Consider the following 26,713-nt stretch of genomic DNA (forward strand, 5'->3'; position numbering starts at 1 on the left):
AATTAAACTATTATCAAATTAAGGTAGTTGCAAGATAAATTTAACCACTAACCATAAAAGTATCTTTATGATGTGTCTAATAAAATTGCCTTTCTAATGACTGGTTAGTATTCTATACTTTTTGTAACGATTAAGGTATATTATTAAATCTTATTGGTTAGCCATTTTGCAACAGCTTCATGCTTGAATTCCCACATAATTTGGGAGGCTCAAGAAATATAATTAACTTGCAATATCATTAAGAAGTTAAAAATTAAATAACACTTCATGATGCGTTGAATCTCAACTAATCCTTTGTTGAAACATAAGTAGCATAAGATATAGAGTTGATTATTACAAACAGATTACTCATATCAAAATAAGGCTAATTTTATGGTATTTTTATTTGGTGTCTAATTTGCTTTTTATAATAATTAATTTAAAATTAATTATTTGATTTTTTTAATAATTAGACAATAATTTTTAGACATCATAACAAAACACTTTGAAATAAAATCAAGGGTAAACTTCAATAAGAGATTTGAAGCCACAAATTGGGGTAATGGTGTATCTACTGTAGCCTGCTTCATGGATGAGCTTGTCCCATTCCTTCTTCTCTCTTTCTTTTCCATTGAACATTGCCAACATCACCAAATCATAATCCAGTTTCAGCTCAATCAATTCCTTATCATCGCTGGTTTCATCGATGGATATGTCTATGATTATCACCTTCCCTTCTTTCCCTCTTTCCGAAATAGCTTCCTTGCTGTTCTTCAATATCTTCAAGGCCTGCTCATCATTCCAGTCATGTAAAATCCACTGAAAACCAAACCAAATCAAAAACCATTAGATCAGACTACATCATCAATTAATTAGCTAGTTACCAATTAATGGCGACAGAATCAAGATACCTTGAGTAAGACTGCATCAGCAGAAGGGATCGATTTGAACATGTCACCGCCAACAAAGTTCAAATTCCCATCTCCTTTGAGGTTACCAACAACCTCCGGCTGGTCGAAAACGGTGCACTTCAACTGCGGAAACTCTTGATGAATAAGCTTGGAGACACCACCAGTACCACCACCAACATCAACAATGGAGCCGAGATTCTCAAACACGTGCCTGCACTCTTTGAGCGCAATCTTGAACATGTATGAATCAGCGGCCATGGCTTCCTGGAACATGGCGATGCAATCAGGGTTGTTGTTGAGAAAATCCCAGAAGCTCTGTCCTCCAGAAGAGGTCTCATGCATGGTTTGTTCCTTGTCCTCAGTGAACCACTTCTCGGAAGAGTGCCACATGTTAAGGGAGCTCCAATGGAGTGATCCCTTCACGATGGGCGAAAGATTCGTTGGTTTGCTCTTGATGAGAAGCTTGGAGGGAGGGGTGAGAGCGTAAGCGTCTTCTTCTTCTTGTCCTTCTAGAAGCTTGGTCTTGGCGAAGAAACCATTGTGTGTTAGGAGGCGGAGGAAACGGTGGAGGGCGCCGACTTTGGAAGGGTGGAGCTTGAGCTCAGAGGCTAAGTGAGAGATAGTGAGGGGTTTACCGTGGTTGTGGATGACGTCAGCAACGCCTAACTCCATAACAGCCTTGAGAGCCATGGAGCTAACCCAGTTGTAGACATGCTTGTACAAGTGGATCTGTGCGTGGTACAATTCACTCTCTTCACTGCTGCTAGTGCCGTTGGAGTTAGCACTCAAATCCATAATTGTTTGTTAGCTATGTATGGAGTATGGAGTGTGAAGAATAAAGTGTTATATACGAAAGCTTTTTATTTAAGAAAGACGGTTGTTGTTGTTGTCGTCGTCTCAAGTGTGAGGCAGTGCAGGGTAAAGTGGGTGGGTGAAGTTGAGTGAGGACAGGGGTAGGTGAGGCTGTTTTACTTGTTTATGTTCAGGCAGGTTAACTGAATTTTATTTCTTGTCATTTTCTGTTTAATTTGACCAGTTTTACAAACAAAGCTAAATTTATATATATTATATTGTCTATATTGGCTCTTCAAAACCTTACTTTTGATTCATAGTCAATAATTAAGTATATTCGTTAATTTTTTTTCTTGCATGAATATATTTTACGATAAAAAATATATATTAATATAAAATAATAAAAGTTCATTTTCAAAAGTATTTTATTTATTTTTAACATAATTAAATATAATTCTTTTTACATGTAATTTTAAACAATTATTCAACTATTTCTTACTAGACTATACAAGTAAAAAAGGCAAAACAATTAAAAGAAAGAACATAATGAGAAGAGTTACACAACTGTAAAGAGCCACTAATTAATAGAAAACAATAACAAATTAAATAATAAGAAAAAGAAAAAAAAAAGTAGATATTGTGCAATGTGAGTCTTTTTTTCTGTTATTTTTTTTAATTTTATTTTTTGTATTCTTTGAACACTCTTTATATATTCTTTATCTGTGACTGAACCAATACCTAATTGTGCAAGTGATTAAATATTTTTCTTCTTCTTATGCTTAATGTACTTTCCATTCTTTCTTTTAAACCTAACCTTTGAACTGATTATTGTTTTTATTACGTATATATTTTTTTATTTTCAATTTATTTCTTAAGTCAGCGATAACACATATCACTCCATTACAAAATTTACTTATTACCATATATATGACATAAAAATGATTTAATGTAACCAAAATTAAATAACTGCTTGAGGTAAGACTATTTGGTAGTGTTTGGTGGAGAGACAGAGACTGAAAGACTGAAATTGAGAGACAGAGACAGAAATAAATCTCAGTATTCTGTTTGGTGCAAAGTGGAAGACAGAAATTAAAACAAGAATGAAACTCTAATTTAATTTGTACAAAAGGTAAAATTGAAATTAATTAATTGAAATGAGGGTATTTTAGGTATAAAATGTTATTAAAGTTTCAATTTCTATCTCTAAAAATTTCAGTCCCCTGTGTCCTCACTTTTTGGAGGTACTGAAATACTGAAATTTTAGAGACAGAGACATAAATTTTAATACCAGTCTCTGAACCAACAAACATGATATTGAATCTCAGTCTCTCAGTCTCTGTTCCAGTACCTCAAAACAAACGCTACCTTTAAGTGTTAAAATTTAAAAATAAATAAATACTATATAAATTTAAGATAAAGAATATTACTAGATAGATAAAATGTTTTATTATTATACTTTACTTGTCTAAATTCTGCAACTTAAAGACATTTTAATAAGAATACAAGGTGTTTATCATTTTGAACAATGTTATATCTATTATTTTTATAGATATTTAATGCATAGGAAATGACTATTATATAATAAATTTCTTCTAACATAAAAACTGAATAAAATTTATATTTTATTGTAGGAACAAACATAATACAACAGTGAGATACACATTCATTTATGTTAGGTACCAGACAAATGACACAGCAAAATATAGAGATAAAAAATTATAAATTTGTATAAAATATAGAAACAATTGAATAACTTTCTTTGAGAATTACAACTTCTCTCTATTACAAGGAAACTATAATAACACTCTCTCTTGACAAAAGAAGAACACACTTCTCTCTATATATATATAAAAGAAAACTACTCAAAGAAATATTATGTTATTCTCTTTGGATGACTTGATTGAAATGAATTAAAGAAAAACTCAATTTATAGGTGAGTCTCTTCAATATGAACCATCCGTCAATTGGAGGTATATAATTCTTCTCTTTTTCAACCACTAAAATGCTAAGGTTATAAACTAAGATTGTTTATTACCTCTCATTTTATTTAGTTATTATTTATTTATATATTTTTTAAAATTAGCTTTACTAATTTTCACAATCTCCCACTTAAAGCTAATTTTGATAAATTTTCAAAATTCATGTTGCTCATGTTTTTCATAGGCCGTATGAGGATCTATACCATTCAAACTTTTCTGTGTTGATTGGTTTTGTCATGGCATCTGCTAGGTTATCTTTAGTGTGAATCTTCTGCATATCAACACTTCCTTCTTCTACTACTTCCCGAACAAAGTGATATTGTACTCCAATGTGTTTTGTTCTTGAATGAAAGGCAGGATTCCTTGCAATGTGCAAGGCACTCTGACTATCACAATACACAGAAATCTTCTGTTGTTTGTGCCCGAGTTCTTCTATCAACCTTTGGATCCAAATAGCTTCCTTGCATGCTTGTGTAGCTGCCATATATTCAGCTTTTGTAGTAGATAAAGCTACAACAGTCTGTAATTTAGATAGCCAGCTCACAGCTCCTCCTGCAAGTGTAAATACATATCCTGTAGTAGATTTTCGTTTATCAAGATCACCTGCAAAATCTGTGTCGACATATCCATTGACAATGAATTCTGATCCTCCAAAACATAATGCAACATTCGAGGTCCCTTTGATGTATCTCAAGATCCTCTTAACAACTTCCAATGCTCTTTACCCGGATCTGCCATGAATCGACTTACCACCGCAACTGTTTGAGCGATATCTGGTCTTGTACAGATCATGGCATACATAAGGCTTCCCACTGCTGATGCATACGGTACTCGAGACATTTCCATCCTCTCTGCTTCACTACTAGGGCACATACTTGAGGATAATTTAAAATTAATAGGAAGTGGGGTTGAAATTGGCTTGCATTCTTGCATGTTGAAGCGTTGCAAGATCTTCTTCAAATAATTCTTTTGCGATAGCCAAATCTTCCTATCCTTTTTGTCTCGGTGAATTTGCATCCCTAAAATCTTGTTTGCTGGTCCTAAGTCTTTCATATCAAACTCCCTAGCCAACTGTGCCTTCAATTCTTGGATTTGATCTTTGTTGGGACCTACCACCAACATGTCATCCACATACAACAGCAGAATGATGAAATCATTATCACCAGACCTCTTGTAATAAGTACAATGATCTGAACTAAGTCTGTTGTATCCAAGGCTAATAATGAAAGAATCAAATCTCTTGTACCAACATCTTGGCGCCTGCTTTAGACCGTACAGAGATTTAGTTAACCTGCAAACCAAGTTTTCTTTTCCTTTTTCTTCAAAACCTTCTGGTTGGAGCATATATATCTCTTCTTCAAGTTCTCCATGAAGAAAAGCAGTCTTTACATCTAATTGCTCTAGATGTAAATCAAATGCAGCACACATAGCCAAAACTACTCTAATAGTAGTTAGTCTCACCACTGGAGAAAATATTTCATTGAAGTCAATACCTTCTTTCTGAGCATATCCCTTGACAAACAATCTTGCACGATGTCGTTCCACCTGATCATTACTATCTCGTTTGATCTTGTAAACCCATTTGTTACCAATGGCTTTCCGACCTGCTGGAAGTTCAACAAGTTTCCAGGTATGGTTTCTATGTAATGCCACAATTTCTTCTTGCATTGCTGTCATCCACATAGAAGCGTCTGGATTGCGCATAGCCTCCATAAAAGTTGTTGGCTCTCCATCTTCTGTCAAAAGACAATATGCATCATGGTTTGTCAAAACATAATTTGAGTGCCATGATGGTGTTCTTCTTTGTCGAGTGGATCGACGAACTTCTATGTCATTAGCCTCTGCTTCTTGTTCTTCGTGCTGTAGTTCTGCTTCAGAAAGATCACCTTCTCTACATTTTTCATCTATTTGAACAGTGGTTATCTCTTTAATAGTGCTGTCATTTTCTTGTTCTTTTTGCAATTCATCTTCTGCAAATATCACATCTCTACTGACAACTACCTTGTGGGCAGTGGGATCCCACAGGTGATACCCCTTAACACCGTCAGCATAACCCAAGAATATACATTTTCTAGACTTTGGGTCTAGCTTTGTTCTTTCTTGGGAATTGTACATCACGTACACAGGACAACCAAATATATGTAAAGAAGAATAATTAGGTGGCTTACCTTGCCACATCTTCATTGGTGTCTTTAACCCAATTGCAGTTGATGGTGACCGATTTATCACATAATAGGCGGTTTTAACAGCTTCTGCCCAAAAAGACTTGGCTAAACCTGCAGTTTGCAACATAGCTCGTGCTCTTTCTAGGAGAGTCCTATTCATTCACTCTGCTACACCATTTTGCTGAGGCGTATATGCAACTGTGAATTGTCGTTGAATACATGCTTGCTTGCAAAATGTTAGAAAATCACCATCAACATATTCTCCTCCATTATCTATCCTTAAACACTTGATCTTCTTTCCAGATTCAAGTTCTAACTTTGCTTTGAACTCTCTGAACATCGCAAACACGTCTGACTTTTTCTTGATCGGGTACACCCATAGCCTCCTAGAGTAATCATCAATAAATGATACAATATATTTTTCTCCTCCTAGGGACATCTCCGGCGATTCCCACACATCAGAATGAATCAACTCCAATATGTGCTTGCTCCGAGCAGTTGATCTACCAAACGTCAAACTATGTTGTTTGCTTGTAACGCAGTGCTTACAAAATGGTAAGTTTACCGATTTGAGTCCAGGAATGAGATTACGTTATACAAGAATCTTCAAGCCTCGTTCTGACATGTGGCCTAGTTTGCAATGCCATATCATCGTCATTTCTTCTTGGCTTGTTGAAGCAACTGATACCTCTGCCTCTTGCAAAGTATCTCCCATAAGCATGTATAGATTTGCTGCAATCTTTTCTGCTTTTATTACCACAAGAGCTCCTTTAACAACTTTTAAGATCCCACCTTCAATATGGGTCTTACAACCAAGTTCATCCAATTGCCCAATCGACAACAAATTCTTCTTCAAGCCTTTCACGTGTCTTACCCCTTGAAGTGAACGAATAGAACCATCAAACATTTTTATTTTGACAGTACCCATTTCAACAATTTCTAAGGCATGATTGTTTCCCATAAACACAGATCCTTCCAAGACAGGTTCATATGTACAAAACCAATCACGATGAGGAGTCATGTGCCATGTTGCTCCTAAATCAACAATCCAAACATCAGTGAGCTGTTTACTGCCTTTAGAACCAATTGTTGCTTCGCCATACAGGATTTCTCCATCATCAGAGGTACTTGCAACACATCCTTGAGAACTTGATCCTTCTGGAACCTTCTCTATACTCTTCTTATTCCAACAATCTTTCTTGAAGTGCCCTCTCTTACCACAATTGTAGCATTTGACCTGCTTCTTACTTTGTGACTTTGATCTACTTTGACTCCCACTAAAACCACGCTCCATTGATCTCCCTCTTGTCATCAACAAAGCCTCTACTTGTTTTGAGCTTTCTAATCTATCTTCCTTATTCTTGCGCCTAGATTCTTCTTCAAGAACCGCAGCAGTCATGTCATCAAAAGAAAGATAATCAGTCAAAACATTATTAGTTAAGTTAATGATAAGCTGATCATATGAATCTGGTAGACTTTGAAGTAAGAGCTCTGCACGTTCGTTTTCCGCTATGGTATATTCCAACGATGAGAGTTGAGAAAATAGCGTATTTAGATTATTGATGTGATCCGTTGCCGATGTGGATTCACTCATTCGAAGAGTATAAAGTCTTCTCTTCAAGAATATCTTGTTGTAAAGTGACTTGACTTCATATAATCTGGTGAGAGCATCCCAAATTTCCTTTGCTGTCTTTTTCTCTGCTACACTTGATAAAACTGAATCAGCTAGTGCCAAGTGTAAGTTTGCAACAACATTGTTGTCCATCTCCTTCCATTTTTCATCTGTAATTTCAGTGGGTCTACCTTCAATTGCTGTCACGCAATTGTCTTTTCTCATAATGGCTTTTATCTTCAATTTCCATATGAAAAAATTACTCCCACTAAATTTTGGAATTTCATACTTTGCTGCCATTTTTTTTTGGACGGTAACTCGCAGTGAAAAAAAAAAATATTAATCAGCAACCTTTGGCTCTGATACCACTGTTAGGTACCAGACAAATGACACAGCAAAATATAGAGATAAAAAATTAGAAATTTGTATAAAATATGGAAACAATTGAATAACTTTCTTTGAGAATTACAACTTTTCTCTATCACAAGGAGACTATAATAACACTCTCTCTTGACAAAAGGAGAACACACTTCTCTCTATATATATAGAAGAAAACTACTTAAAGAAATATTATGTTATTCTCTTTGGATGACTTGATTGAAATGAATTAAAGAAAAACTCAATTTATAGGTGAGTCTCTTCAATATGAACCATCCGTCAATTAGAGGTATATAATTCTTCTCTTTTTCAACCACTAAAATTCTAAGGTTATAAACTAAGATTGTTTATTATCTCTCATTTTATTTAGTTATTATTTATTTATATATTTTCTAAAATTAGTTTTACTAATTTTCATTTATATATAATGAAGAGTACTAAGAAATCAATAAATTTTATAATTTATAGTCATTAATCAGTTATTATTAATTTTTTAATAGTATAAAATTATATTTAATAATATAAAATTATTTATTTTTTATTAATTAAATATTAACTAAATTTTAATAAAAAATTGACCCTAAACTTTCTCCTATAAAATTGCTATTTACTATTTAGTGGGGGCAAATGCCTCATTTCTTGTGAGCTTGAGTTCCTCTTTCAGATTAATTTGCATGACTATTTACACTAAATTTAAAACAACTATTTTCACTCATACGTGACAATTAATTTGTTAAATATATATTTTTTTAACACTACATTAAATTAAATTCTATCTTGAGATATATAAGTGTTTTTTATCGTCTAAATGCATAATATATAATTACAATAATGCTCTATATCCATATAAAAAATACATTTAAGTTATCCAAGCAATATTGGTCAAATGCACTTCCTCTTTTCTCACTCGTTTGTCATACATGCGCTACATATAACGTGCTACAACCTAAAGCTTTGTTTAACATAAAACTTCTTCTTCTTTATTCGCGTCTTCTTCTTCTCTGCTCGTATTCTTCCTTATTGATCTGCATTGCCTTCATGGTTCTCCTCTAGTCGCGTTCATATTTTTTTTTTCTTCTTTCGATCTGGTTACGTTGCATTTATCTTCTTCCTATTCTTTTTTGTTTTCTTCTTCGATGCACTTCTGAATCGAAATAATGAAGGACTCAACTTCAAATCAGTTGAATGAGAGCGATTTGGATTATTCTTCTAAAACGAATCAAACTGACGAAGTTTGGATTATTCAATTTTGAATTGAATTGAATGGACGGAGGTGTACTGAATTGAATTGATTTGATAATCTGTAAATTGTAGGCAGTTTGATTTTATATAATGGATCCTGTTTCTTCCGGAGTACTATACAATTGTTTCACCATAAGTACGTGTTCGGTTCATTATGCAAAAAGCTGTTCAAATTTGATTTTATATAATAGATTATGTTTCGTTCACTCAGTACTATACAATTATTTCATCATGAGTACTGTGTTCGGTTCATTATGCAGAAAGCTGTTTGAATTTGATTTTATATAATGGATTATGTTTTGTTCATTCAATATTATACAATTGTTTCACCATGAGTACGTGTTCGAATTTGAATTTATATAATGGATAAAGTTTCATTCATTTAGTACTATACAATTGTTTCACCATAATAACATGTTTGGTTCATTTCTGTTCTGCACAATTTAAAACTCTTCATCCTCACCTTCTACTGCTTCTTCACCAAAGAGAAGGAAGAAAAGAAAAAAAAAACTACCGCAGCAACAACAACAAAGAATGACGATAAAGGAAAAACACGTGAAGAAGAAAGAACGCGAAAAAGAAGTAGGAAGATGAGGAGAAGGAGGAACGCAGAGAAGAAGGCGAAGAAGAAGACGCTCCATGCGTAAACCAGCATGAGAAGAAAAAGAAGTGCGAGAGAAAAAGAAGAAAAAGCACGGAAAAAAGATGTTGGATTTTTTTAGTGTTGGACCAATTTGGATGAACTTTGATACAAAATTATATGAACATGTAGCATGACTGATATAATTAATATTTTTTCACTACTACTAATATTTTTAGTATTTTTTACTTGAAAAAATATTTTAAAAAATCAAATCAGTAGCTTTTTTTTGGACGGAAAGTAGCATTTTTTATATTTATATTTATAATAAAAAAAATTTAAAAAAATCTAAAAAATTAGTACTTTTATTAAAATTTGGTCAGTACTTAATTAGTAAAAAAAATAATTTTATATTATTAGATAAAATTTTACACTATTAAAAATATCAATAATAACTAATTAATAATTACAAATTATAAAATTTACTAATCTGTTAAGATTTTCTTTATAATAAATGATTAGCAACCGCTCAAAATAAGTAAAGAAATAACTAATAAGTATTAAATATAGTATTTTCTCTTTTTTATGAATTTTTTTATGTTTACGATATTTTTAATTTGATAAATTAAAGATTAATTTGTTATAAATTTAAATTTTATTTAAAAATTTATTATTAATTAATAAAGTATTATATATATAAAATAGGAGTCAAATTTTTTACTATTATTTATGTGGATGAGTGTGAATTTTGTGGTAATGAGGAGAGAAAATGGGTGACAATCTGACATGAGGCCCACGCAGCAGTCAAGTCAATAGCAGGCCTCAATAGCTCAATGACTTAATTAGTGAATTGTGACATTATTATTCAACAAAATCCACTAAGTCAAAGGAATGGAATAAACAATAATAACAACATTTATTTCATTTGAATAGAATGAATGAATGAATTGAATGGATATACTTTTTTTAAGTTGGATTTAATTAAATGAAAAAGTATAGATAATTAATTCTCATTTCAGTCAATTTTTTAATAAATTAGTCGATTTTATAACAAAAAATTAAACATTAATAATTGAAAAAACTTCAAAATTTAACAAAAAATATTAAAACATAACAAAAAATTTTAAAAATTATTAAAAAATCTAAAATTAAATAACAAATATTTAAAATTATTTTAAAAAAATCCAAATTTATAATAAGTTACGACTGGAGGTAAGCAATATATTCAATGACGAGGGATGTTTTTTGCGCTGTGACAATACTGTTGTTTTGATTATGAACGACGACACTAGACGGAAAACGAAAAAACATTCAATAACAAAAAAATCTAAAATTATTAAAAAAAACATTCAAAATTTTCATCAACTACTATTATAAAATCAAGCTATTTTTATAAAAAAGTTATAGGAGACTGTTCATATCCTGACCCAACGCTAAAACCCAGGTCCAAATGAAAGACCCAATCCAAAGGATTGAGCCTCACCCAACGCCGAACTTCCCCTAAAGAAGTCGGTTCCAGCCACGTCTTGCTCTAAAAGAAGTCGGGGACGAGAGTTAGCTGGCAGATAAACACTTATTCAAATGGGTAACTGCCCCTAAAATCTCTCAACCCACTTCCAGGAGCCATATCCCAACTCCCCTAAGATAAAGGGACGGTTATCCACCTTAAAAGGTGGAACTACTCCAACGGTGGTTATGGGTTCACCACTATAAATACCCTGACATCCCTCAGGTATCTCTAAATCCCAATACTCTCTAGACCTGTTCACACCCTTGCTGACTTAGGCATCGGAGTGTCTTTGCAGGTACCACCCCCCATTCGTTCATACTCACAAGTCGGACGGAGGCCGCAAGACGTGAACCCGCTCGAAGGCTTCCACCCTTAGACGATTGGGCTAACCCAGTGAGTCTAGCCCAATAATCTCCGGTTACCCAACGTAACATTGGCGCCGTTGCCGGGGACCCGAGAGATCAACCAGTGATGGCGGACGAATCACCGAGAGATGGCCACACGGCGTCTGATTCTGAACAGGAAAACCTGGATACCGAAAACAACGACGCAAACCCAACTCCCCACCAGGAAGCCAGCGATCAACACCAGGAAGGCACTTCCGGGCTTAAAAATCTGAAGGTGAATTCCTCGGATGGACGGGAGTCAGGAAAGGAAGGGCCACCCCACGCAACCGAGCTAATGGGGTTGGTCCACGGCCACCAAGGCCGTTTGGAACAATTAGAACAGGAGTTAGAACGACAACGAGAGGCGGAGCGACGAAAAGAGTTAGAAGAAAAACTCTTAAAACTAGAATCCTCCCTTAGAAGTCGGAACTCCCGTGGCGACCGAGAAGAGCCGTCCCTGGGAGGAGAAGATCCGTTCAGTGAGGACATCATGAGGGCAAAAGTTCCAAGAAACTTCAAAGGCCCTGATATGAACCTCTATGACGGAACCACAGATCCGAAGCATCATTTAAGCAATTTTAAAAGTCGAATGTATCTGGCTGATGCTTCTGATGCGACTCGCTGCAAAGCTTTTCCGACCACCTTATCAAAAGCAGCGATAAAGTGGTTCGACAGCCTCCCACCAAGATCGGTCACCAGCTTTGAGGACCTCTCGAGAAAGTTCTTGATGAGGTTCTCCATCCAGAAGGATAAAGTAAAACACGCACCGAGCCTCCTGGGAATAAAGCAGGAGGTCGGAGAACCTTTGCGGGACTATATGGAAAGGTTCAATAAAGCGTGTTTGGAAATTCAAGACCTGCCCACCGAGGCAGTCATCATGGGGTTAGTAAATGGACTCAGAGAAGGTTCCTTCTCACAGTCCATATCAAAAAGGTACCCTACCTCCCTGAGCGATGTACAAGAAAGAGCAGAGAAGTACATCAACATGGAGGAAAATGCCAGACTACGAGAGCCGAGTTGGCGGTCCGGGCACGCCCACTCGACAAAAGAAAAAGAGAGAGAGCCCAAGAAGAAAGAAGAACTTGGTCTCGACAGACCGAGGAAATATCACTCTTCTACTCCTCTAAAGGTTTCCATGGTGGATGTATACAGAGAAATCTGCAACACTGAAAGGCTGCCGCCTCCCAGGCCCATTAAAAATAAAAAGGGAGGAAGCCGCGGCGATTACTGTGAGTACCATAAGATCTATGGTCATTCAACAAATGATTGCTACGACCTTAAAAATGTGATAGAAAAGCTGGCCAGAGAAAGTCGGATTGATAGATATCTCATGGAAAGGTCGGACAATCATGGGAAGAGAAAGCGAGAGGATGGCGACAGAAGAGACCCACCGCCACAAACCCCCGAGAGACACATACATATGATCTCGGGAGGATTTGCGGGTGGGGGACTCACCAAGTCCTCTCGCAAGAGACACCTCAAGCGAGTTTACCAGGTCGGGAGTGAATCACCCGACCTCCCCACAATCTCATTCACAAAGGAGGATGGGCAAGGAGTAATCCCTGGACATGATGATCCAGTGGTGATAACCATGATCCTAGCCAATGCCCATCTCCACAGAACCCTAATAGACCAAGGGAGTTCGGCAGATATCCTTTTCAAGCCCGCATTCGACAAATTAGGATTGGATGAAAAGGAGTTAAGAGCCTACCCCAATACTTTATATGGATTAGGCGACACACCGATAAAACCACTGGGATTTCTACCCCTCCACACGACCTTCGGAAAGGGGGAAAAATCCAAAACTCTGAGCATAGACTTCATAGTCATCGACGTGGGATCAGCATATAATGCCTTGATTGGCAGAGCTACCCTAAATCGACTCGGAACGGTGGTGTCTACCCCTCATCTTTGCATGAAATTCCCGACATTTGCAGGGATAACAACGATACGGGGAGACCAGAAGTTGGCGAAAAAATGCTACAATGAAAGCCTGAACCTGAGAGGGAAAGGCAAGGAAGTCCACACCATAAAGCTCGGTGGCACAAGAACCAAAGAAGAGCTGCGCCCACAACCAAAAGGAAAAACTGAAGAAATACAGGTCGGCGAAGAGGAAGGGAAAAATACCCACATAGGAGCTAACCTAGAAGAAAACTTAAAACAAAGGTTGACAAAGCTCCTAAAAGAAAAAGCATAGACCCCGAGCTCATGTCCCACCGGCTCTCGGTCCACCCAGGGTCTTGACCTGTACAACAGCGAAGGCGTAAGCTCGGCCTAGAACGAGCTCAAGCGGTAGAAGAGCAGATACAAGCACTCCTAGAAGCCGGCTTCATCAGAGAAGTTAAATACCCAACATGGCTAGCAAATGTAGTGCTAGTTAAGAAATAAAACGGCAAGTGGAGGATGTGCGTCGACTATACCGACCTGAATAAGGCATGTCCTAAGGACCCATATCCTCTCCCAAGCATTGATACCCTAGTGGACTCTAGCTCAGGGTATCAATACTTGTCGTTCATGAATGCCTACTCGGGATATAACTAAATTCCGATGTACAAGCCAGATCATGAAAAGACATCATTCATCATAGGGATGGCAAAATTTCCCGAGACGCGGGGATCCCTGCGGGGACTGCCCCGAATGGGGATCCGATTGTGGGGAATTTTCTCCATGGGGATGGGGATGGGGGACAAAATTCCCCCGAAGCAGGCGCGGGGACCCGAGCGGGGATCCCCGCCCCGTCCTCGCTATTCCCCGAAATTTATGAATTCCTTGAATTATCCTTAATAGTTTATTTCTCATATATGTTTTTTAGAGATTTCTCACACACACATATATATAGAAACTCAAAACTCCTAATCTTTATTTGCATAACCCTTCTTCAATTCATAGATTCCTAAGGCAGTCCATACTTCATCCAACCTCTTTGTAGCCACCCCCTCGTCACCCTTCTCACCGCATCGTCACACCTCACCGTGCCATCACCCTTACCGCGTCGTAATTTTTTTTTTGCGGCGTTCCTTTTCGTAACTCTACCGTCGTGTCCATTCTCCTCTCTGTTGCCGCGTCTCCCACCTCGTCTACTACTTTATCCTTTGGCTCGTCGTTGCGTCCCCATTACGTTATTTCGAAAGAAGTCACCATCGTGTCATTTAGACTTTTTGTATAAAATCTTGCAGTTTTTGTATAAGATAGATATTTGCAGCTCTATTCATATGGAAATTAATAATTAGTTAGAACTATTATGTACATGGAAAATGGGATCCCCGCGGGGAATGGGGCCCTGTGGGGAATGGGGATGGGGAGCAATATTCCCCCACGGCGGGGAATGGGGCGGAGATGGGGAGCAAATCTGAGGGCGGGGATGGGGAGCAGGGAGGCATCCCCCGCCCCCACCCTGCCCCATTGACATCCCTATTCATCATGCCTAAAGCAAACTATTGCTACGTGGTCATGCCTTTCGGATTAAAAAATGCAGGGGCCACATACCAAAGGCTGATGAACAAAGTGTTCGCTCCCCACCTCAGGCACTTAATGGAGGTCTACGTAGACGACATGCTGGTAAAAAAGTGGGAAAAGGCCGATCTCTTTACGGACCTCGCACAAGTTTTCAACACTATAAGGGCACATGGGATGAGGCTAAATCCCACAAAATGCACCTTCGCAGTGGAGGCTGGAAAATTTCTAGGGTTCATGCTAACCCAAAGAGGGATCGAAGCAAATCTTGACAAGTGCAAAGCCATCCTAGAAATGAAAAGCCCAACTTGCTTGAGAGAGGTCCAACAACTGAATGGCCGACTAGCAGCCCTTTCCAGGTTCTTGGCAGGGTCAGCATTAAGGTCCCTTCCACTGTTCTCTCTGCTAAGAAAAGGATGCCAGTTCGAATAGACTCCAAGAGTTCAAAAAGTTCTTGAGCCAACCACCAATCCTCACCCGACCTCTAATTGGGGAAAAACTCGTCCTATATTTGTCTGTGGCAGACAAAGCTGTCGCATTAGCCCTAATACGAGAGGATGAGGTCGGACAGCACCCAGTGTACTTCACCAGCAAAGTTCTACAGGGCCCCGAGCAAAGGTACCACAAACTAGAGAAGTTTGCTTACTCCTTAGTGATAGCCTCACGAAGGTTACGACCCTACTTCCAAGCCCACACAATAAGAGTCCGAACGAACCAACCCATGAAGCAAATCCTCCAAAAGATGGATGTTGCAGGGAGAATGGTTCAGTGGGCGATAGAGCTCTCCGAGTTCGACTTGAAGTATGAAACTCGGACCGTAATCAAAGCCCAATGCCTCACCGACTTCATAGCGGAGTACGCGGGAGACCAAGAGGAAAAACCAACTACATGGGAACTATACGTAGATGGATCCTCAAATAAGACAGAAAGCGGTGCAGGCATAATACTAGCCAATGAAGGGGGAACGCAGATAGAGGTTTCCCTCAAATTTGAATTTCCAGCTTCTAACAATCAGGCAGAGTATGAAGCCCTGATTGCAGGATTAAAGCTAGCAGAAGAGGTCGGCGCAACCAAAGTGCTGATATTCAGCGATTCCCAAGTAGTGACCTCCCAAATAAATGGAGAGTATCAGGCCAAAGACCCAAATATGAAAAGATACTTGGAAAAAACTCTTGAGCATCTCGGGCGCTTTGCAGAAATCGAGATCAAACACATAATTCGCGATCTTAATAGCAGAGCAGACGCCCTCTCCAAGTTAGCAAGTACCAAACCAGGGGGAATAGTAGAAGCTTGATCCAGGAAACTCTCCAAGAACCTTCTGTGGTGAAAACAGAGGACAAACAGGAAGTCATTGAAGTGACCGGGTTAAACCTCAGATGGATGAATCCCTTGGTCAAATACCTAAAATTCGACATCCTCCCCAAAGAGGAAAAAGAGGCCAAGAAAATCCGGAGGAAAGCACAATACTACACTTTGGTGAAAAATACCCTCTATAAAAGAGGAATATCAACACCATTGCTAAAGTGCGTACCGACCTCAAGGACAACTGAAGTACTAGAGGAGGTTCATAATAGAATCTGCGAAAACCACCACGGAGCCCGGTCGCTAGCAAGAAAGGTAATCCGAGCAGGGTTCTACTGACCGTCCTTGCAGAAAGATGCCATAGAATTTGTCAAGAAATGCCAACCATGCCAGATGCACGCAAATTTCCACGTGGCTCCACCAGAGGAGCTAATCAGTATAACTTCTCCATGGCCTTTCGCAAAATGGGGGATGGACCTGTTAGGACCTTTTTCCCAGGCCCCAGGACAAGTCAAATACTTAATTGTGAGAATAGAATACTTCACAAAGTGGATAGAAGCAGAACCATTGGCCACTATCACTGCCCAGAGAAGTCGGAGGTTCCTCTACAAAAATATCATCGCAAGGTATGGGATACCCTATTCCATTACTACAGACAATGGAACCCAGTTCACCGACTCTACCTTCAGAAACCTAGTGGCCAGTATGAAAATCAAACACCAATTCACCTCAGTAGAACATTCAAAAGCAAATGGACAAGCTGAGGCAGCTAACAAAGTCATACTGGCATGACTAAAGAAAAGACTACAAGATGCAAAAGGAGCTTGGGCTGAGGAGCTCCCGCAAGTATTGTGGGCCTACCGGACGACGCCACAATCCGCCACAGGAGAAACACCCTTCCGACTTGTCTACGGCGTAGAAGCCATGATACCAGTAGAGATCAGCGAACAAAGTCCAAGGGTAAATCCTCCATGATGAGGTCGGAAATATACAGGGGCACAAAGAGGAGCTTGAATTGCTCCCCGAAGTCCGAGAGCAAGCCCAGATAAGAGAAGCAGCGTTGAAACAAAGGATGACTACCAGGTACAACAGAAAAGTCATTCGAAAGAGTTTCACCCCAGACGACTTGGTCTTGATCAGAAACGACATCGGAGTCAACAAATCTGGGGAAGGAAAACTTGCTGCCAATTGGAAGGGACCATACAAAATTAGTGAAGTCCTAGGAAAGGGTTACTACAAAGTAACCGACTTAAGCGGAGCCGAGTTACCTAGGTCTTGGCATGCTTGTAACATGAAAAGGTATTACAGTTAAAAGCGAACTCTACTTCCTGATGTACTCTTTTCCCAACTTCATGAATTTTTCCAAAAGAGGATTTTTTCTGAAGGGGGGTTTTTAACGAGGCATCATAGTAGAGACTAAGGGGTCATAAATAGTGAAAAGCCCTTAGTAGCAGTAAAAGTACCTTCGCAAATAAATAAAGATCTTTTATCCCTTATAAATTTCTTTTCATTTTTCTTTCTACGAAACGCGCCGACTTAAGCTCGACAAAGCGTGAAAATCCCATGACCGACCTAGATGGTCGTCAGGATAAAACGACGAGGTACAAGTCGGCGTAAAGAGGTTATAAAAGTTGATCGTGAGAAACTCGGAAACATTCCGACTCATAAGTCGAAATGAAAAACCGAGCAGCAAAGAAAACGCATCACAAAATTAACCTAAGTCATAGGAACTCAATAAATCAAAAAATTGAGTATAAGGAATACCAAAAAAGAGATCGAAAAACCTATTAAAAGCGCCAAAGCTAAAAGTTGTCCTAAGTTCTTAAGGAAAAAAGAAACTCAAAGGAAAGGACAGCCAGCCAAGAAAAATGGTTTTCAAAATAAGGATCAAAGGGGTTTTCTAAAAACCTAAAATCAGAAAAACATGCACACAAAAAGACAAAGAAAGGTAACTTAAAACCCTTATCCAAAAAATGGTATTTTTTTCGATAACTTAAACCCTTATCCAAAAAAGGGTATTTCTAAGTGTTTTGTTTACGGTCCTAAAAGGCCAAAGAGAATGTCAACAAACTACCACCACTACAAAGAAAATAAAGAGTTTAAAAAAGAGGGGACCCACAGGCCGGGTCCCATATAGCCACAATCATTTTTTCAAAGAGGATCACCACCAGAGTCAGGAAGAGTAGTCGGAGCGCCATCAGGACCAGGGAGAGAAGTATCCATAGGAGACGGAGAGGAGGTTCTGGGAGCTCTCGAGGAACTCGGGGCATCCTTTGGTCGGGGAGGAGACTCCATTATCCTCTGCCCCCGAGTCTTCAAATCTGACTCGGTGACATACTGGGGAGAGGGAGGAGAGACTATAGCCCCATCAATGACGACCTTGTCCGGATCCAAAGGCGAGAGATCCAGGTCGGGAGCAAGGACTCCGACCTGTTCTTTAAAGATCCTCCATGCTTCCTCGGCCCCGTCAGCAATGGAGTCCTCCAACTCAGTAAAGTCATTCCGAGCCTTCAGCAAATCCTTCTTCACCGCCACAAGGTCCTCGAACAAACTTGAATAGCTCTCTTGGGCCTTCAACCTCAAGCCCTCCTCCATGTTGCATTGGGCCTGCAACTTACTCTCCTTCTCCCGGAGGCCGTCCCTCTCCTCCCTCAATTTGACCCCTTCTCCTGCTCCTAATATATGAGAAGCCTCCCTTCTAACTCTTCAACCCTCGAGGTTGAACCCAAAGAGCTAAGAGGAGTCTTTGCAAAAATATCAAGGAACTTTGTGCACACCCCTGGCCCGCTGCCCTGATACTCTCCTGAGCCAGAATAGTGAGATGGTTCCGGATAGAAACATCATCCATACCTATACGGGTATGAAGATAGATGTACTTCTGAACAAACTGAGGCGCATCCACTTTAGCCTCACCTTCAAAAGAAGAGCTAGACTCTAAAGTCTTGCGCTTCTTCTTTTCTGGCTCAGGAGAAGATCGGGGAGGAGGAGACGGCCGAGAAGGAGCCGAGGAAGGAATAACAATAGGTCGGGAAGGAGTCCCCAAATTGCGGGAAGAAGGGGGAGGAGAAGGAGGGGAAGAGCTAGTTACCCTGACACCACCAACCCTAGCGCGGGATCTTGCCTTGGCCTCCTGAACCCTCTGGTAAGACTCCCTGGAATTCTTCTTTGCCATCTCTGTAAAAAACAATAGGTAGCTAAAGTTAGCCAAACAAGTCGGAAGAAGCGAAGTCGGAAAATATAAACAAACCAAAAGCTACCTAATTGTGTCTAGACAAAGGATGGAGCCCCCTGGAGAAATTTTTTGGTATCCAGATACGGGGTCCTCCCCCACACTTCTCGGAGGAACCCCACAATGGCTACCTCCACTTCATCCAGGTCATCCAAACTATATTTCTCACAGGGGGAAGCCTCTAACCAGTACAGAGGAAAGTGAGAAGAAGAACTCTTATCCAGGAAAAAGGGGTGGTGACCCTTTACAGCTTGAACTTTGAAAAAATAATTTTTAAAGTCATGGAAGAATTCATCAAAAAGGGTGAAGACTATCCGGCCTTGTATAGCTCGGAAAGACACCCACTGCTGCTTGTTGTTTTACCCACTAAAGGGCTTCGTCATGTGGAAAAAGAAAAAGAAAATCCTCAAAGAAGTCAGAAAGTCTAAGGCATGGCTGATAAACTGGTAAATTTTTAGAAAACCCCGGGAATTGGGGTGAAGCTGGGTAGGATCAACACGACAGTGACGTAAAACAGCGATTTGAAAATCAGAAAAAGGGAGAAAAATGCCCAGGCGAGTGATCATACTATCATACATATAGAAGAAATGAGGGGCCGCCTCAGAAGCCCTCCCGAAACAAACCCGGTCTTCCGGACCCAGGGCAAGAAGTTCATACTTGGGCTCATCCTCATCAGAGGTGCAGAGCCTATGATGAGTGCGAAGGTTGATGATAAAATCAGTATCAACAAAAGGTTCTTCCCCCAGAACTGTGACATCCACCCACTGAGCCAGAATTTCTATGGAAGACATTTTTTCCTAAAAAAGATTAGTGAAACCTACAAAGGAAAAAAGGAAAAGAATAAAAAACAGGGTCTCTAAGGGGATCAAACAGAAGCCTACCCTCCTCTCTAAAATAAAGACATGCAAATAAAAGCATTTCGTAAAAAGAAAGCAGAGGAAAACTAACCTTTACTTGGGGAAGGATAGGGGCAGAGAAAGAAAAATCCCTTCGAGCACAAGTTTCTTACGAACAGAGGAGAAGAAGTGTAAAAATTTTCAGAAACGAAACAAGGAAAGAGAGGGAAAAGTATTTATAAGGACGTTGGGGGCATAATGGTAAAAGCGGAAGTCGTCATTTAAAGATAGGCACCGTTTCCAATGTAACTGACCCCCGCGTATGAATACACAAATCCCTAACAGACGCGACGTTTGATTAGACGCGACTGTTGAGAATTTTTAAAACACGTCGGTTCTGAAACATCACGTCGGTTCTTCATCAGGTCGGCTACAGCTCTGAGTTAAATACTCGACCCCAATTCTTAAAAGAAATTGGACTCAAGTAGGGGCACTGTTCATACCCTGGCCCAACGCTAAGGCCCAGGTCCAAAAGAAAGACCCAATCCAAAGGATTGAGCCTCACCCCACGCCGACCTTCCCCTAAAGAAGTCGGTTCCAGCCACGTCTTGCTCTAAAAGAAGTCGGGGACGAGAGTTAGCTGGCAGATAAACACTCATTCAAATGGGTAACTGCCCCTAAAATCTCTCAACCCACTTCCAGGAGCCATATCCCAACTCCCCTAAGATAAAGGGACGGTTATCCACCTTAAAAGGTGGAACTACTCTAACGGTGGTTATGGGTTCACCACTATAAATACCCTGACATCCCTCAGGTATCTCTAAGTCCCAATACTTTCTAGACCTGTTCACACCCTTGCTGACTTAGGCATCGGAGTGTCTTTGCAGGTACCACCCCCCATTCGTTCATACTCACAAGTCGGACGGAGGCCCCCAAGACGTGAACCCGCTCGAAGGCTTCCTCCCTTAGACGATTGGGCTAACCCAGTGAGTCCAGCCCAATAATCTCCGGTTACCCAACGTAACAGAGACAATAGTCTTCGTCAATTAAAAAGACTAGAGTCTTCGTAGATTAAAATAAATTAAATAATAAGCTTTTTAATTATTATTTTCATGTGAAATAATTTAATTTTTTACTAATAATTAATTTTAATATTTATTATCTAAAATTTGAAAGAATTTAATGTGTATAATTTTATATTTGATTAAGTGTTAAGTCTGCTGTACAAATAAAATAATTAATTTTCATGCTTATTATTTAAAAATAATAAAATATACTTTTTATCTCTGAAATTTGATAAAAGTTTTAAAAATACCCCTAAATTTTATTTTGTTTCAATTTTGTCCTAAAAGTTTTTGATTTGCATCAAATATACCTCTGAGAGTTAAATTTTCAAAAAATTTAAGACCAATTCAACAATAATGCATGATGATTATGTTTGATTTGCTTGTGTTGAAGATTGCTCTTATGAAATTATAGTTAAATTAGTCTTAAATTTTTTGAAAAATTAGCCGTTAGGAGTATATTTGATGCAAATGGAAAACTTGTGGGACAAAATTAAAACAAAATAAAACTTATAGATATTTTTAAAATTTTTGCCAAACTTCAAAAATAAAAAGTATACTTTATCCTATTTTTTGTTCTCTCTATATAGGATAATTCACACAAACAAAATCATTTGAAAATCAAAATTACCTCTATATTCTAAAGTGAATTAGCTTATATGCATGTCCTAAAATAAATCTATGTAAATCGAAATAATTAAATTCGATTTATACATTTTTAATATAAATAGAATTAATTGAATTTGATTTATACTATAATAGAAGCACATAGTAAATTAAATCAACTTGATTCGATTTACAATATATGCTATGTCAATAGTAAATCGAATCAATACTATTTTTGCAGCATTTACATATAAATCAGTTTACATAGAGTTAGTGTAAATCGAGTATAATAGCTACGATTTACATAAAATTGGTGTGAAAAATAGACATGTATGTCTGCTTTTTTATTGTAGGATATTGGTGTAATATTGCTCTCCATTTAATTTGTTTGTGTGAATTACTTACCTCTCTCTATACATAAAAATACAATTAGATATTAGTATAAAAAAAATTATATTGATAGTTATAAAATTAACTCAAAATAATATTTTTTGAAATATTTGAATATTAATTCTAATTATTAATTACAACATTGATATTCTCTTCAAATTATATATAATAAATATTTAAAAAAATAAAGTGAAATATAGATTAAAAAATAAACGGTAAAAATTTAAAACTAAATAAAAAAACTAAAAGAATATACATACTATAATAACAATAATATATTTTCATGTGAATAATATTATGAGATATTTTTTTAATTGTATTTAATTATAATTTTAAAGTATTTTTTATAATTTTATGAATTTATTTGAATTATATTATTTTATTAATTTATTTTTTCTAGAATAAAAATAGTGAGAGATAGATAATTAATGAGAGAGAAAAGAGAGAGAAAGATGAAGAAAAAGGAGAGAAGTAGTTTGTTAATTTTAAAGAAAAATTTTTTATTTTAATCGTAATAAAAGAATATTTTGTCACATATTTTGATTTGTCAAATTAATAATACAAAATATAAACTATAAGTTATATATAAAATAAAAAAGGTAAAGAAGAACAGAGAAGGAAAGAGGGAATGGATAAAAACAAATGAAAAAAAGGAGTTTATTAATTTAAAAAAAAAAAATTTCTCAATTTTAATGAGAGAATGTTATTTAATACATTTTAGTTGTCAAATTAATAAATATAATATAATTATATATTTTAATTAATTATAATTTTAGTTTTAATTTAATTTTAATTATAATTATAAAATATTATATTACATATTATAATTATTAAATTTGTAATTAATTATAATTATTAATATATAAAAAAATTATTAAAGAAACGAAAAAATAAAAAAGAAATTTTTTTTGATTTAAAAAATTAATTTTAATTACAATAAAAAGGATATACAATATATATTGATTATAAAATTAATAATATATAATAAATTTATGTATTTTTTTTTAACTTTTTTTGGTTTGATGAGAGTGGCCGGCTGGCGAGGTAGCTGTTTTTTTTTATATTTTTTATTTTTCTTTTGGGAATTTTTTTTCTATTTTGATTTGTATTATTATATACATGCATATTTATTTGCAATTAATAATAACTATATCATATTTGTTCGACGGAATAATCATAAAGTAAGTCAAAATAGGTGACCTCGGTCAGTGATTCAGTATTATTTAATAATATATATATTGTACAAGCATACATGATCATATTTGTCGTCTCTTTTATGTGATATACAACATAAGCTTATTCTTTCCAAACTTTATTTTATAGACATTTTCCTTATATACCTCTCAGAGTGATAAGGACAGAGTATTAAAACATATTCGTGTATATCAAGTCTCTCCATGCACTATATATATATATATTCTATTATTATAATAGGTAATTAAATAGATTTATTTTAAAAAAACTCTACGGTGTTTTATAAAATTTATGCCTAATTTACTTAAAATTAAAGGAGATTTAGATTTTTTAAAATGAAAAAATTGATAAAAAAAATTAATTATTTTTAAATTAAAATAATAAAAATATATTTATAAAAATTATAAAATTAATAATAATTATTTATTTATTTTACTATTTTATCAACTTCTTATTTTAAAAGATTCAAATTTAATTAAAAGTAAAAAGTGAAAGAGTCAATTCTAACATTTATATTTGTATTAAAGAGGTGATGACCAAATCAATATCCGAAAGATTTAAACGCTGACATTTTGGTATCTCACTATTGTTATTGACAAAATGGTCTTTAAGATTTTAAAATTTGACAAGCGTATCTACGAGTTCACCGAAGCACATTTCCGGCAAGTACAGTGCTGACATGACCACTGCGTTTTGATGATATGGCAAATACCCCCAACTCTAATTCTTCTCCTTCTCCTTCCCTCTCCCCAACGCACTCCCCCCTTCCCCTTCCTGAATGCATTCTCCCCCCTCCCCAACCCTAATCCTTCCCTCCCCCTCTCTAACCCTAATTCTTCTCCTTCTCCTTCTCCCTCCCCAACGTACTCCCCCCTTCTCCTTCCTGAATGCATTCTCCCCCCTCCCCAACCCTAATTCTTCCCTCCCTCTCTCTAACCCTAATTTTCCATCTCCAACGCACTTCCCCCCTCCTCAGTCCAAAATCCCCCTTTCTAAACCATAATCCCATTCCCTTGCCTCTTTGAATTCTAATCCCCTTCCCAACACAGTGTCTCACACTCTCAACTCATTCTCTCCTAAAACAGCAGTAGAGCTCAACCTTCTCAGTCTTACAGAGCCAGTGTCATCGACACCGCACTGTCGCCATCTCGTCGTCGGGTCTTCTGCGTCCGCCAGTGTCTCCTTCGTAGCATGGCGTTGTCTGCACGCCTTCACCGTTGTCGCCTTCACTGCTTGTATCTGCTTGCTGCTAGCCCCCAGTCGTTGCCATGCCTCCTCTGTCTGGGTTTCATCTTGACTCTATCGTGTCCTGCCCCCTCTGTGTCTGGTGTTCTTCTTCTATTCTTGCTTTGGTGGTGTCTGTATTAAATTTTATTTTATTTTATTTTATTTTATTTGATTATTGTATATGAATTTGTTTCTGAGTTTTATTGTGATTAATCTTTTTTGAATGATAATTTAACCTAAAAATTTGGGACAATTCATGATTTGGGGCAACTCTGTTGATGTTGAGGTTGTTGTTGCTGTGAATGGTGGTGTTGAGGAAGGGAGAGGGAAGTGTGCGTTGGGAAAAGGGGAGTGGTGGAGAGAGAGAGAGAGTGTGGTGGAGGTTGTTGTTGCTGTTGATGTTAAAGTTGTTGTTGATGTAAATGGTGGTGTTGAGGGAGGAAGGAAAAGTGTACGTTGGGGAGGGGCTTGTGATGCGGCGGGAACTGCGATTAGGGAGAAGTGTGCGTTGGGGATGGGGGCTGTGATAGGGAGGGAGAGGGAAGGAGAGGGAGTGTGCGTTGGGGAGGAAACTTTGGAGGTGGTTTGCCAAGTCACCAAAACACGGTGGCCACATCAGCACTGTGCTTGCCGGAAATGTGCTCCGATGAACTCGTGGATACGCTTGTCAAATTTTAAAACCTTTTAAGGACCATTTTGTCAATAACAGTAGTAAGGTACCAAAATGTCAGCGTTTGAATCTTTCGGTACTGATTTGTTCATTACCTCTTGTATTAAATAATTAAAATTTTTGGTAAGTAAAAAGATACCTCATTTTAATATATGTTTTTTAAATTATACATATATTTTTATTAAGAGATTTTTAAAGTAATAATAAAGAATTGAGTCAAAACATCTTTTTATTACATATTTCTTATTAATATGAAAATATGTTACTAGTGAGCTTGAATAACATTAGCCTGCAATTCGTTGCAGCCAGAGCAGGCTCATAATTATCAGATCACTCTAAAGATGACATTTGGCATTTACTACATTCAAGTACTCAACAGATACATATAACCAGAATCTAATGATATTTCTACATTTTATATTTTGAACAACTTATTGAATGATAATTCATTAGTACGTATAATAATAGGAGTTATTTAAGCTCCATTTCCATTTTTTTTATGTGCCGTATCTTTAATTTATGAATTTAATTATGTCAGGAAATTAAAAATTAAAAAAGGCATTTCTCATGAAGTTTTACCCCTATACGCGACATACCTGCAACATGATTAAAGAATGGCATGAAATAGATGTACAATGCAAGTTAAGGCCTAATAAGGTTTAATTTGGATTTAGTGAGTAAAGTCAAGTCCAAATGAATGGATCCTTCAATTTGTATGATCAATATGTCAATTTTTATTTAAGTAAATGATAAATAAGTCTTTAATTTTTTATTTAAAAAATAAATTTTTTATTAATTAAAAATATAACTATATTTTTTATTTTTTAAAATATAAGTCATCTAATTTTTTTTGAAAATTAATTTGTCTTTATATATTTTAGATAAATAAACTTAAATATTTTATATTTTAAAAAATTTAGAGATGTTTTTATCTTTTTAATAAATAAAAAATTTATATGTCTTCGAATTAAAAAATTAAGTATCTATTTATCTTTTTTTTATTCTATTTCTAAGGAAAGTAGAGTGCCCTTACTTTAAACTATGTTGTCTTCCTTGGCTAATTTTTATAAAAATATGAGATGTACATTAAAAATATCAGTTATTAAATTAATTATTATATATTATTTTATTTATTTTTAATATATATTATATATAGTTAATTTATTTTTTTTATATAATATAATTAAAATTTTATTATATATAGTAAC

General features: G+C 36.7%; 1 protein-coding gene across 1 annotated transcript; it reads right to left on the reverse strand.

The window, feature by feature from the left end:
• Nucleotides 1-271: 271 nt before the first annotated feature.
• On the reverse strand, nt 272-2,013 carry LOC112733553 (isoflavone 4'-O-methyltransferase). The gene is made up of 2 exons (XM_025782544.3): nt 891-2,013; nt 272-798 (listed from the first exon to the last, which is right to left on the reverse strand). The coding sequence occupies exons 1-2, from the start codon at nt 1,683-1,685 to the stop codon at nt 496-498; spliced, it is 1,098 nt and encodes a 365-aa protein (XP_025638329.1). The 5' UTR covers nt 1,686-2,013; the 3' UTR covers nt 272-495.
• Between the last annotated feature and the right edge of the window lie 24,700 nt (nt 2,014-26,713).

This window comes from Arachis hypogaea, chromosome 13 (genome assembly GCF_003086295.3).
Source record: "Arachis hypogaea cultivar Tifrunner chromosome 13, arahy.Tifrunner.gnm2.J5K5, whole genome shotgun sequence".
In the NCBI taxonomy this organism is placed as follows: domain Eukaryota; kingdom Viridiplantae; phylum Streptophyta; class Magnoliopsida; order Fabales; family Fabaceae; genus Arachis; species Arachis hypogaea.

Bases quoted from the DNA above. Each gene is read 5' to 3' on its own strand.
- LOC112733553 (XM_025782544.3), bottom strand. From the start codon at position 1,685: ATGGATTTGAGTGCTAACTCCAACGGCACTAGCAGCAGTGAAGAGAGT. The intron at 799-890 runs GTATCTTGATTC...TTTGGTTTTCAG, and splicing joins CTGATGCAGTCTTACTCAAG to TGGATTTTACATGACTGGAA.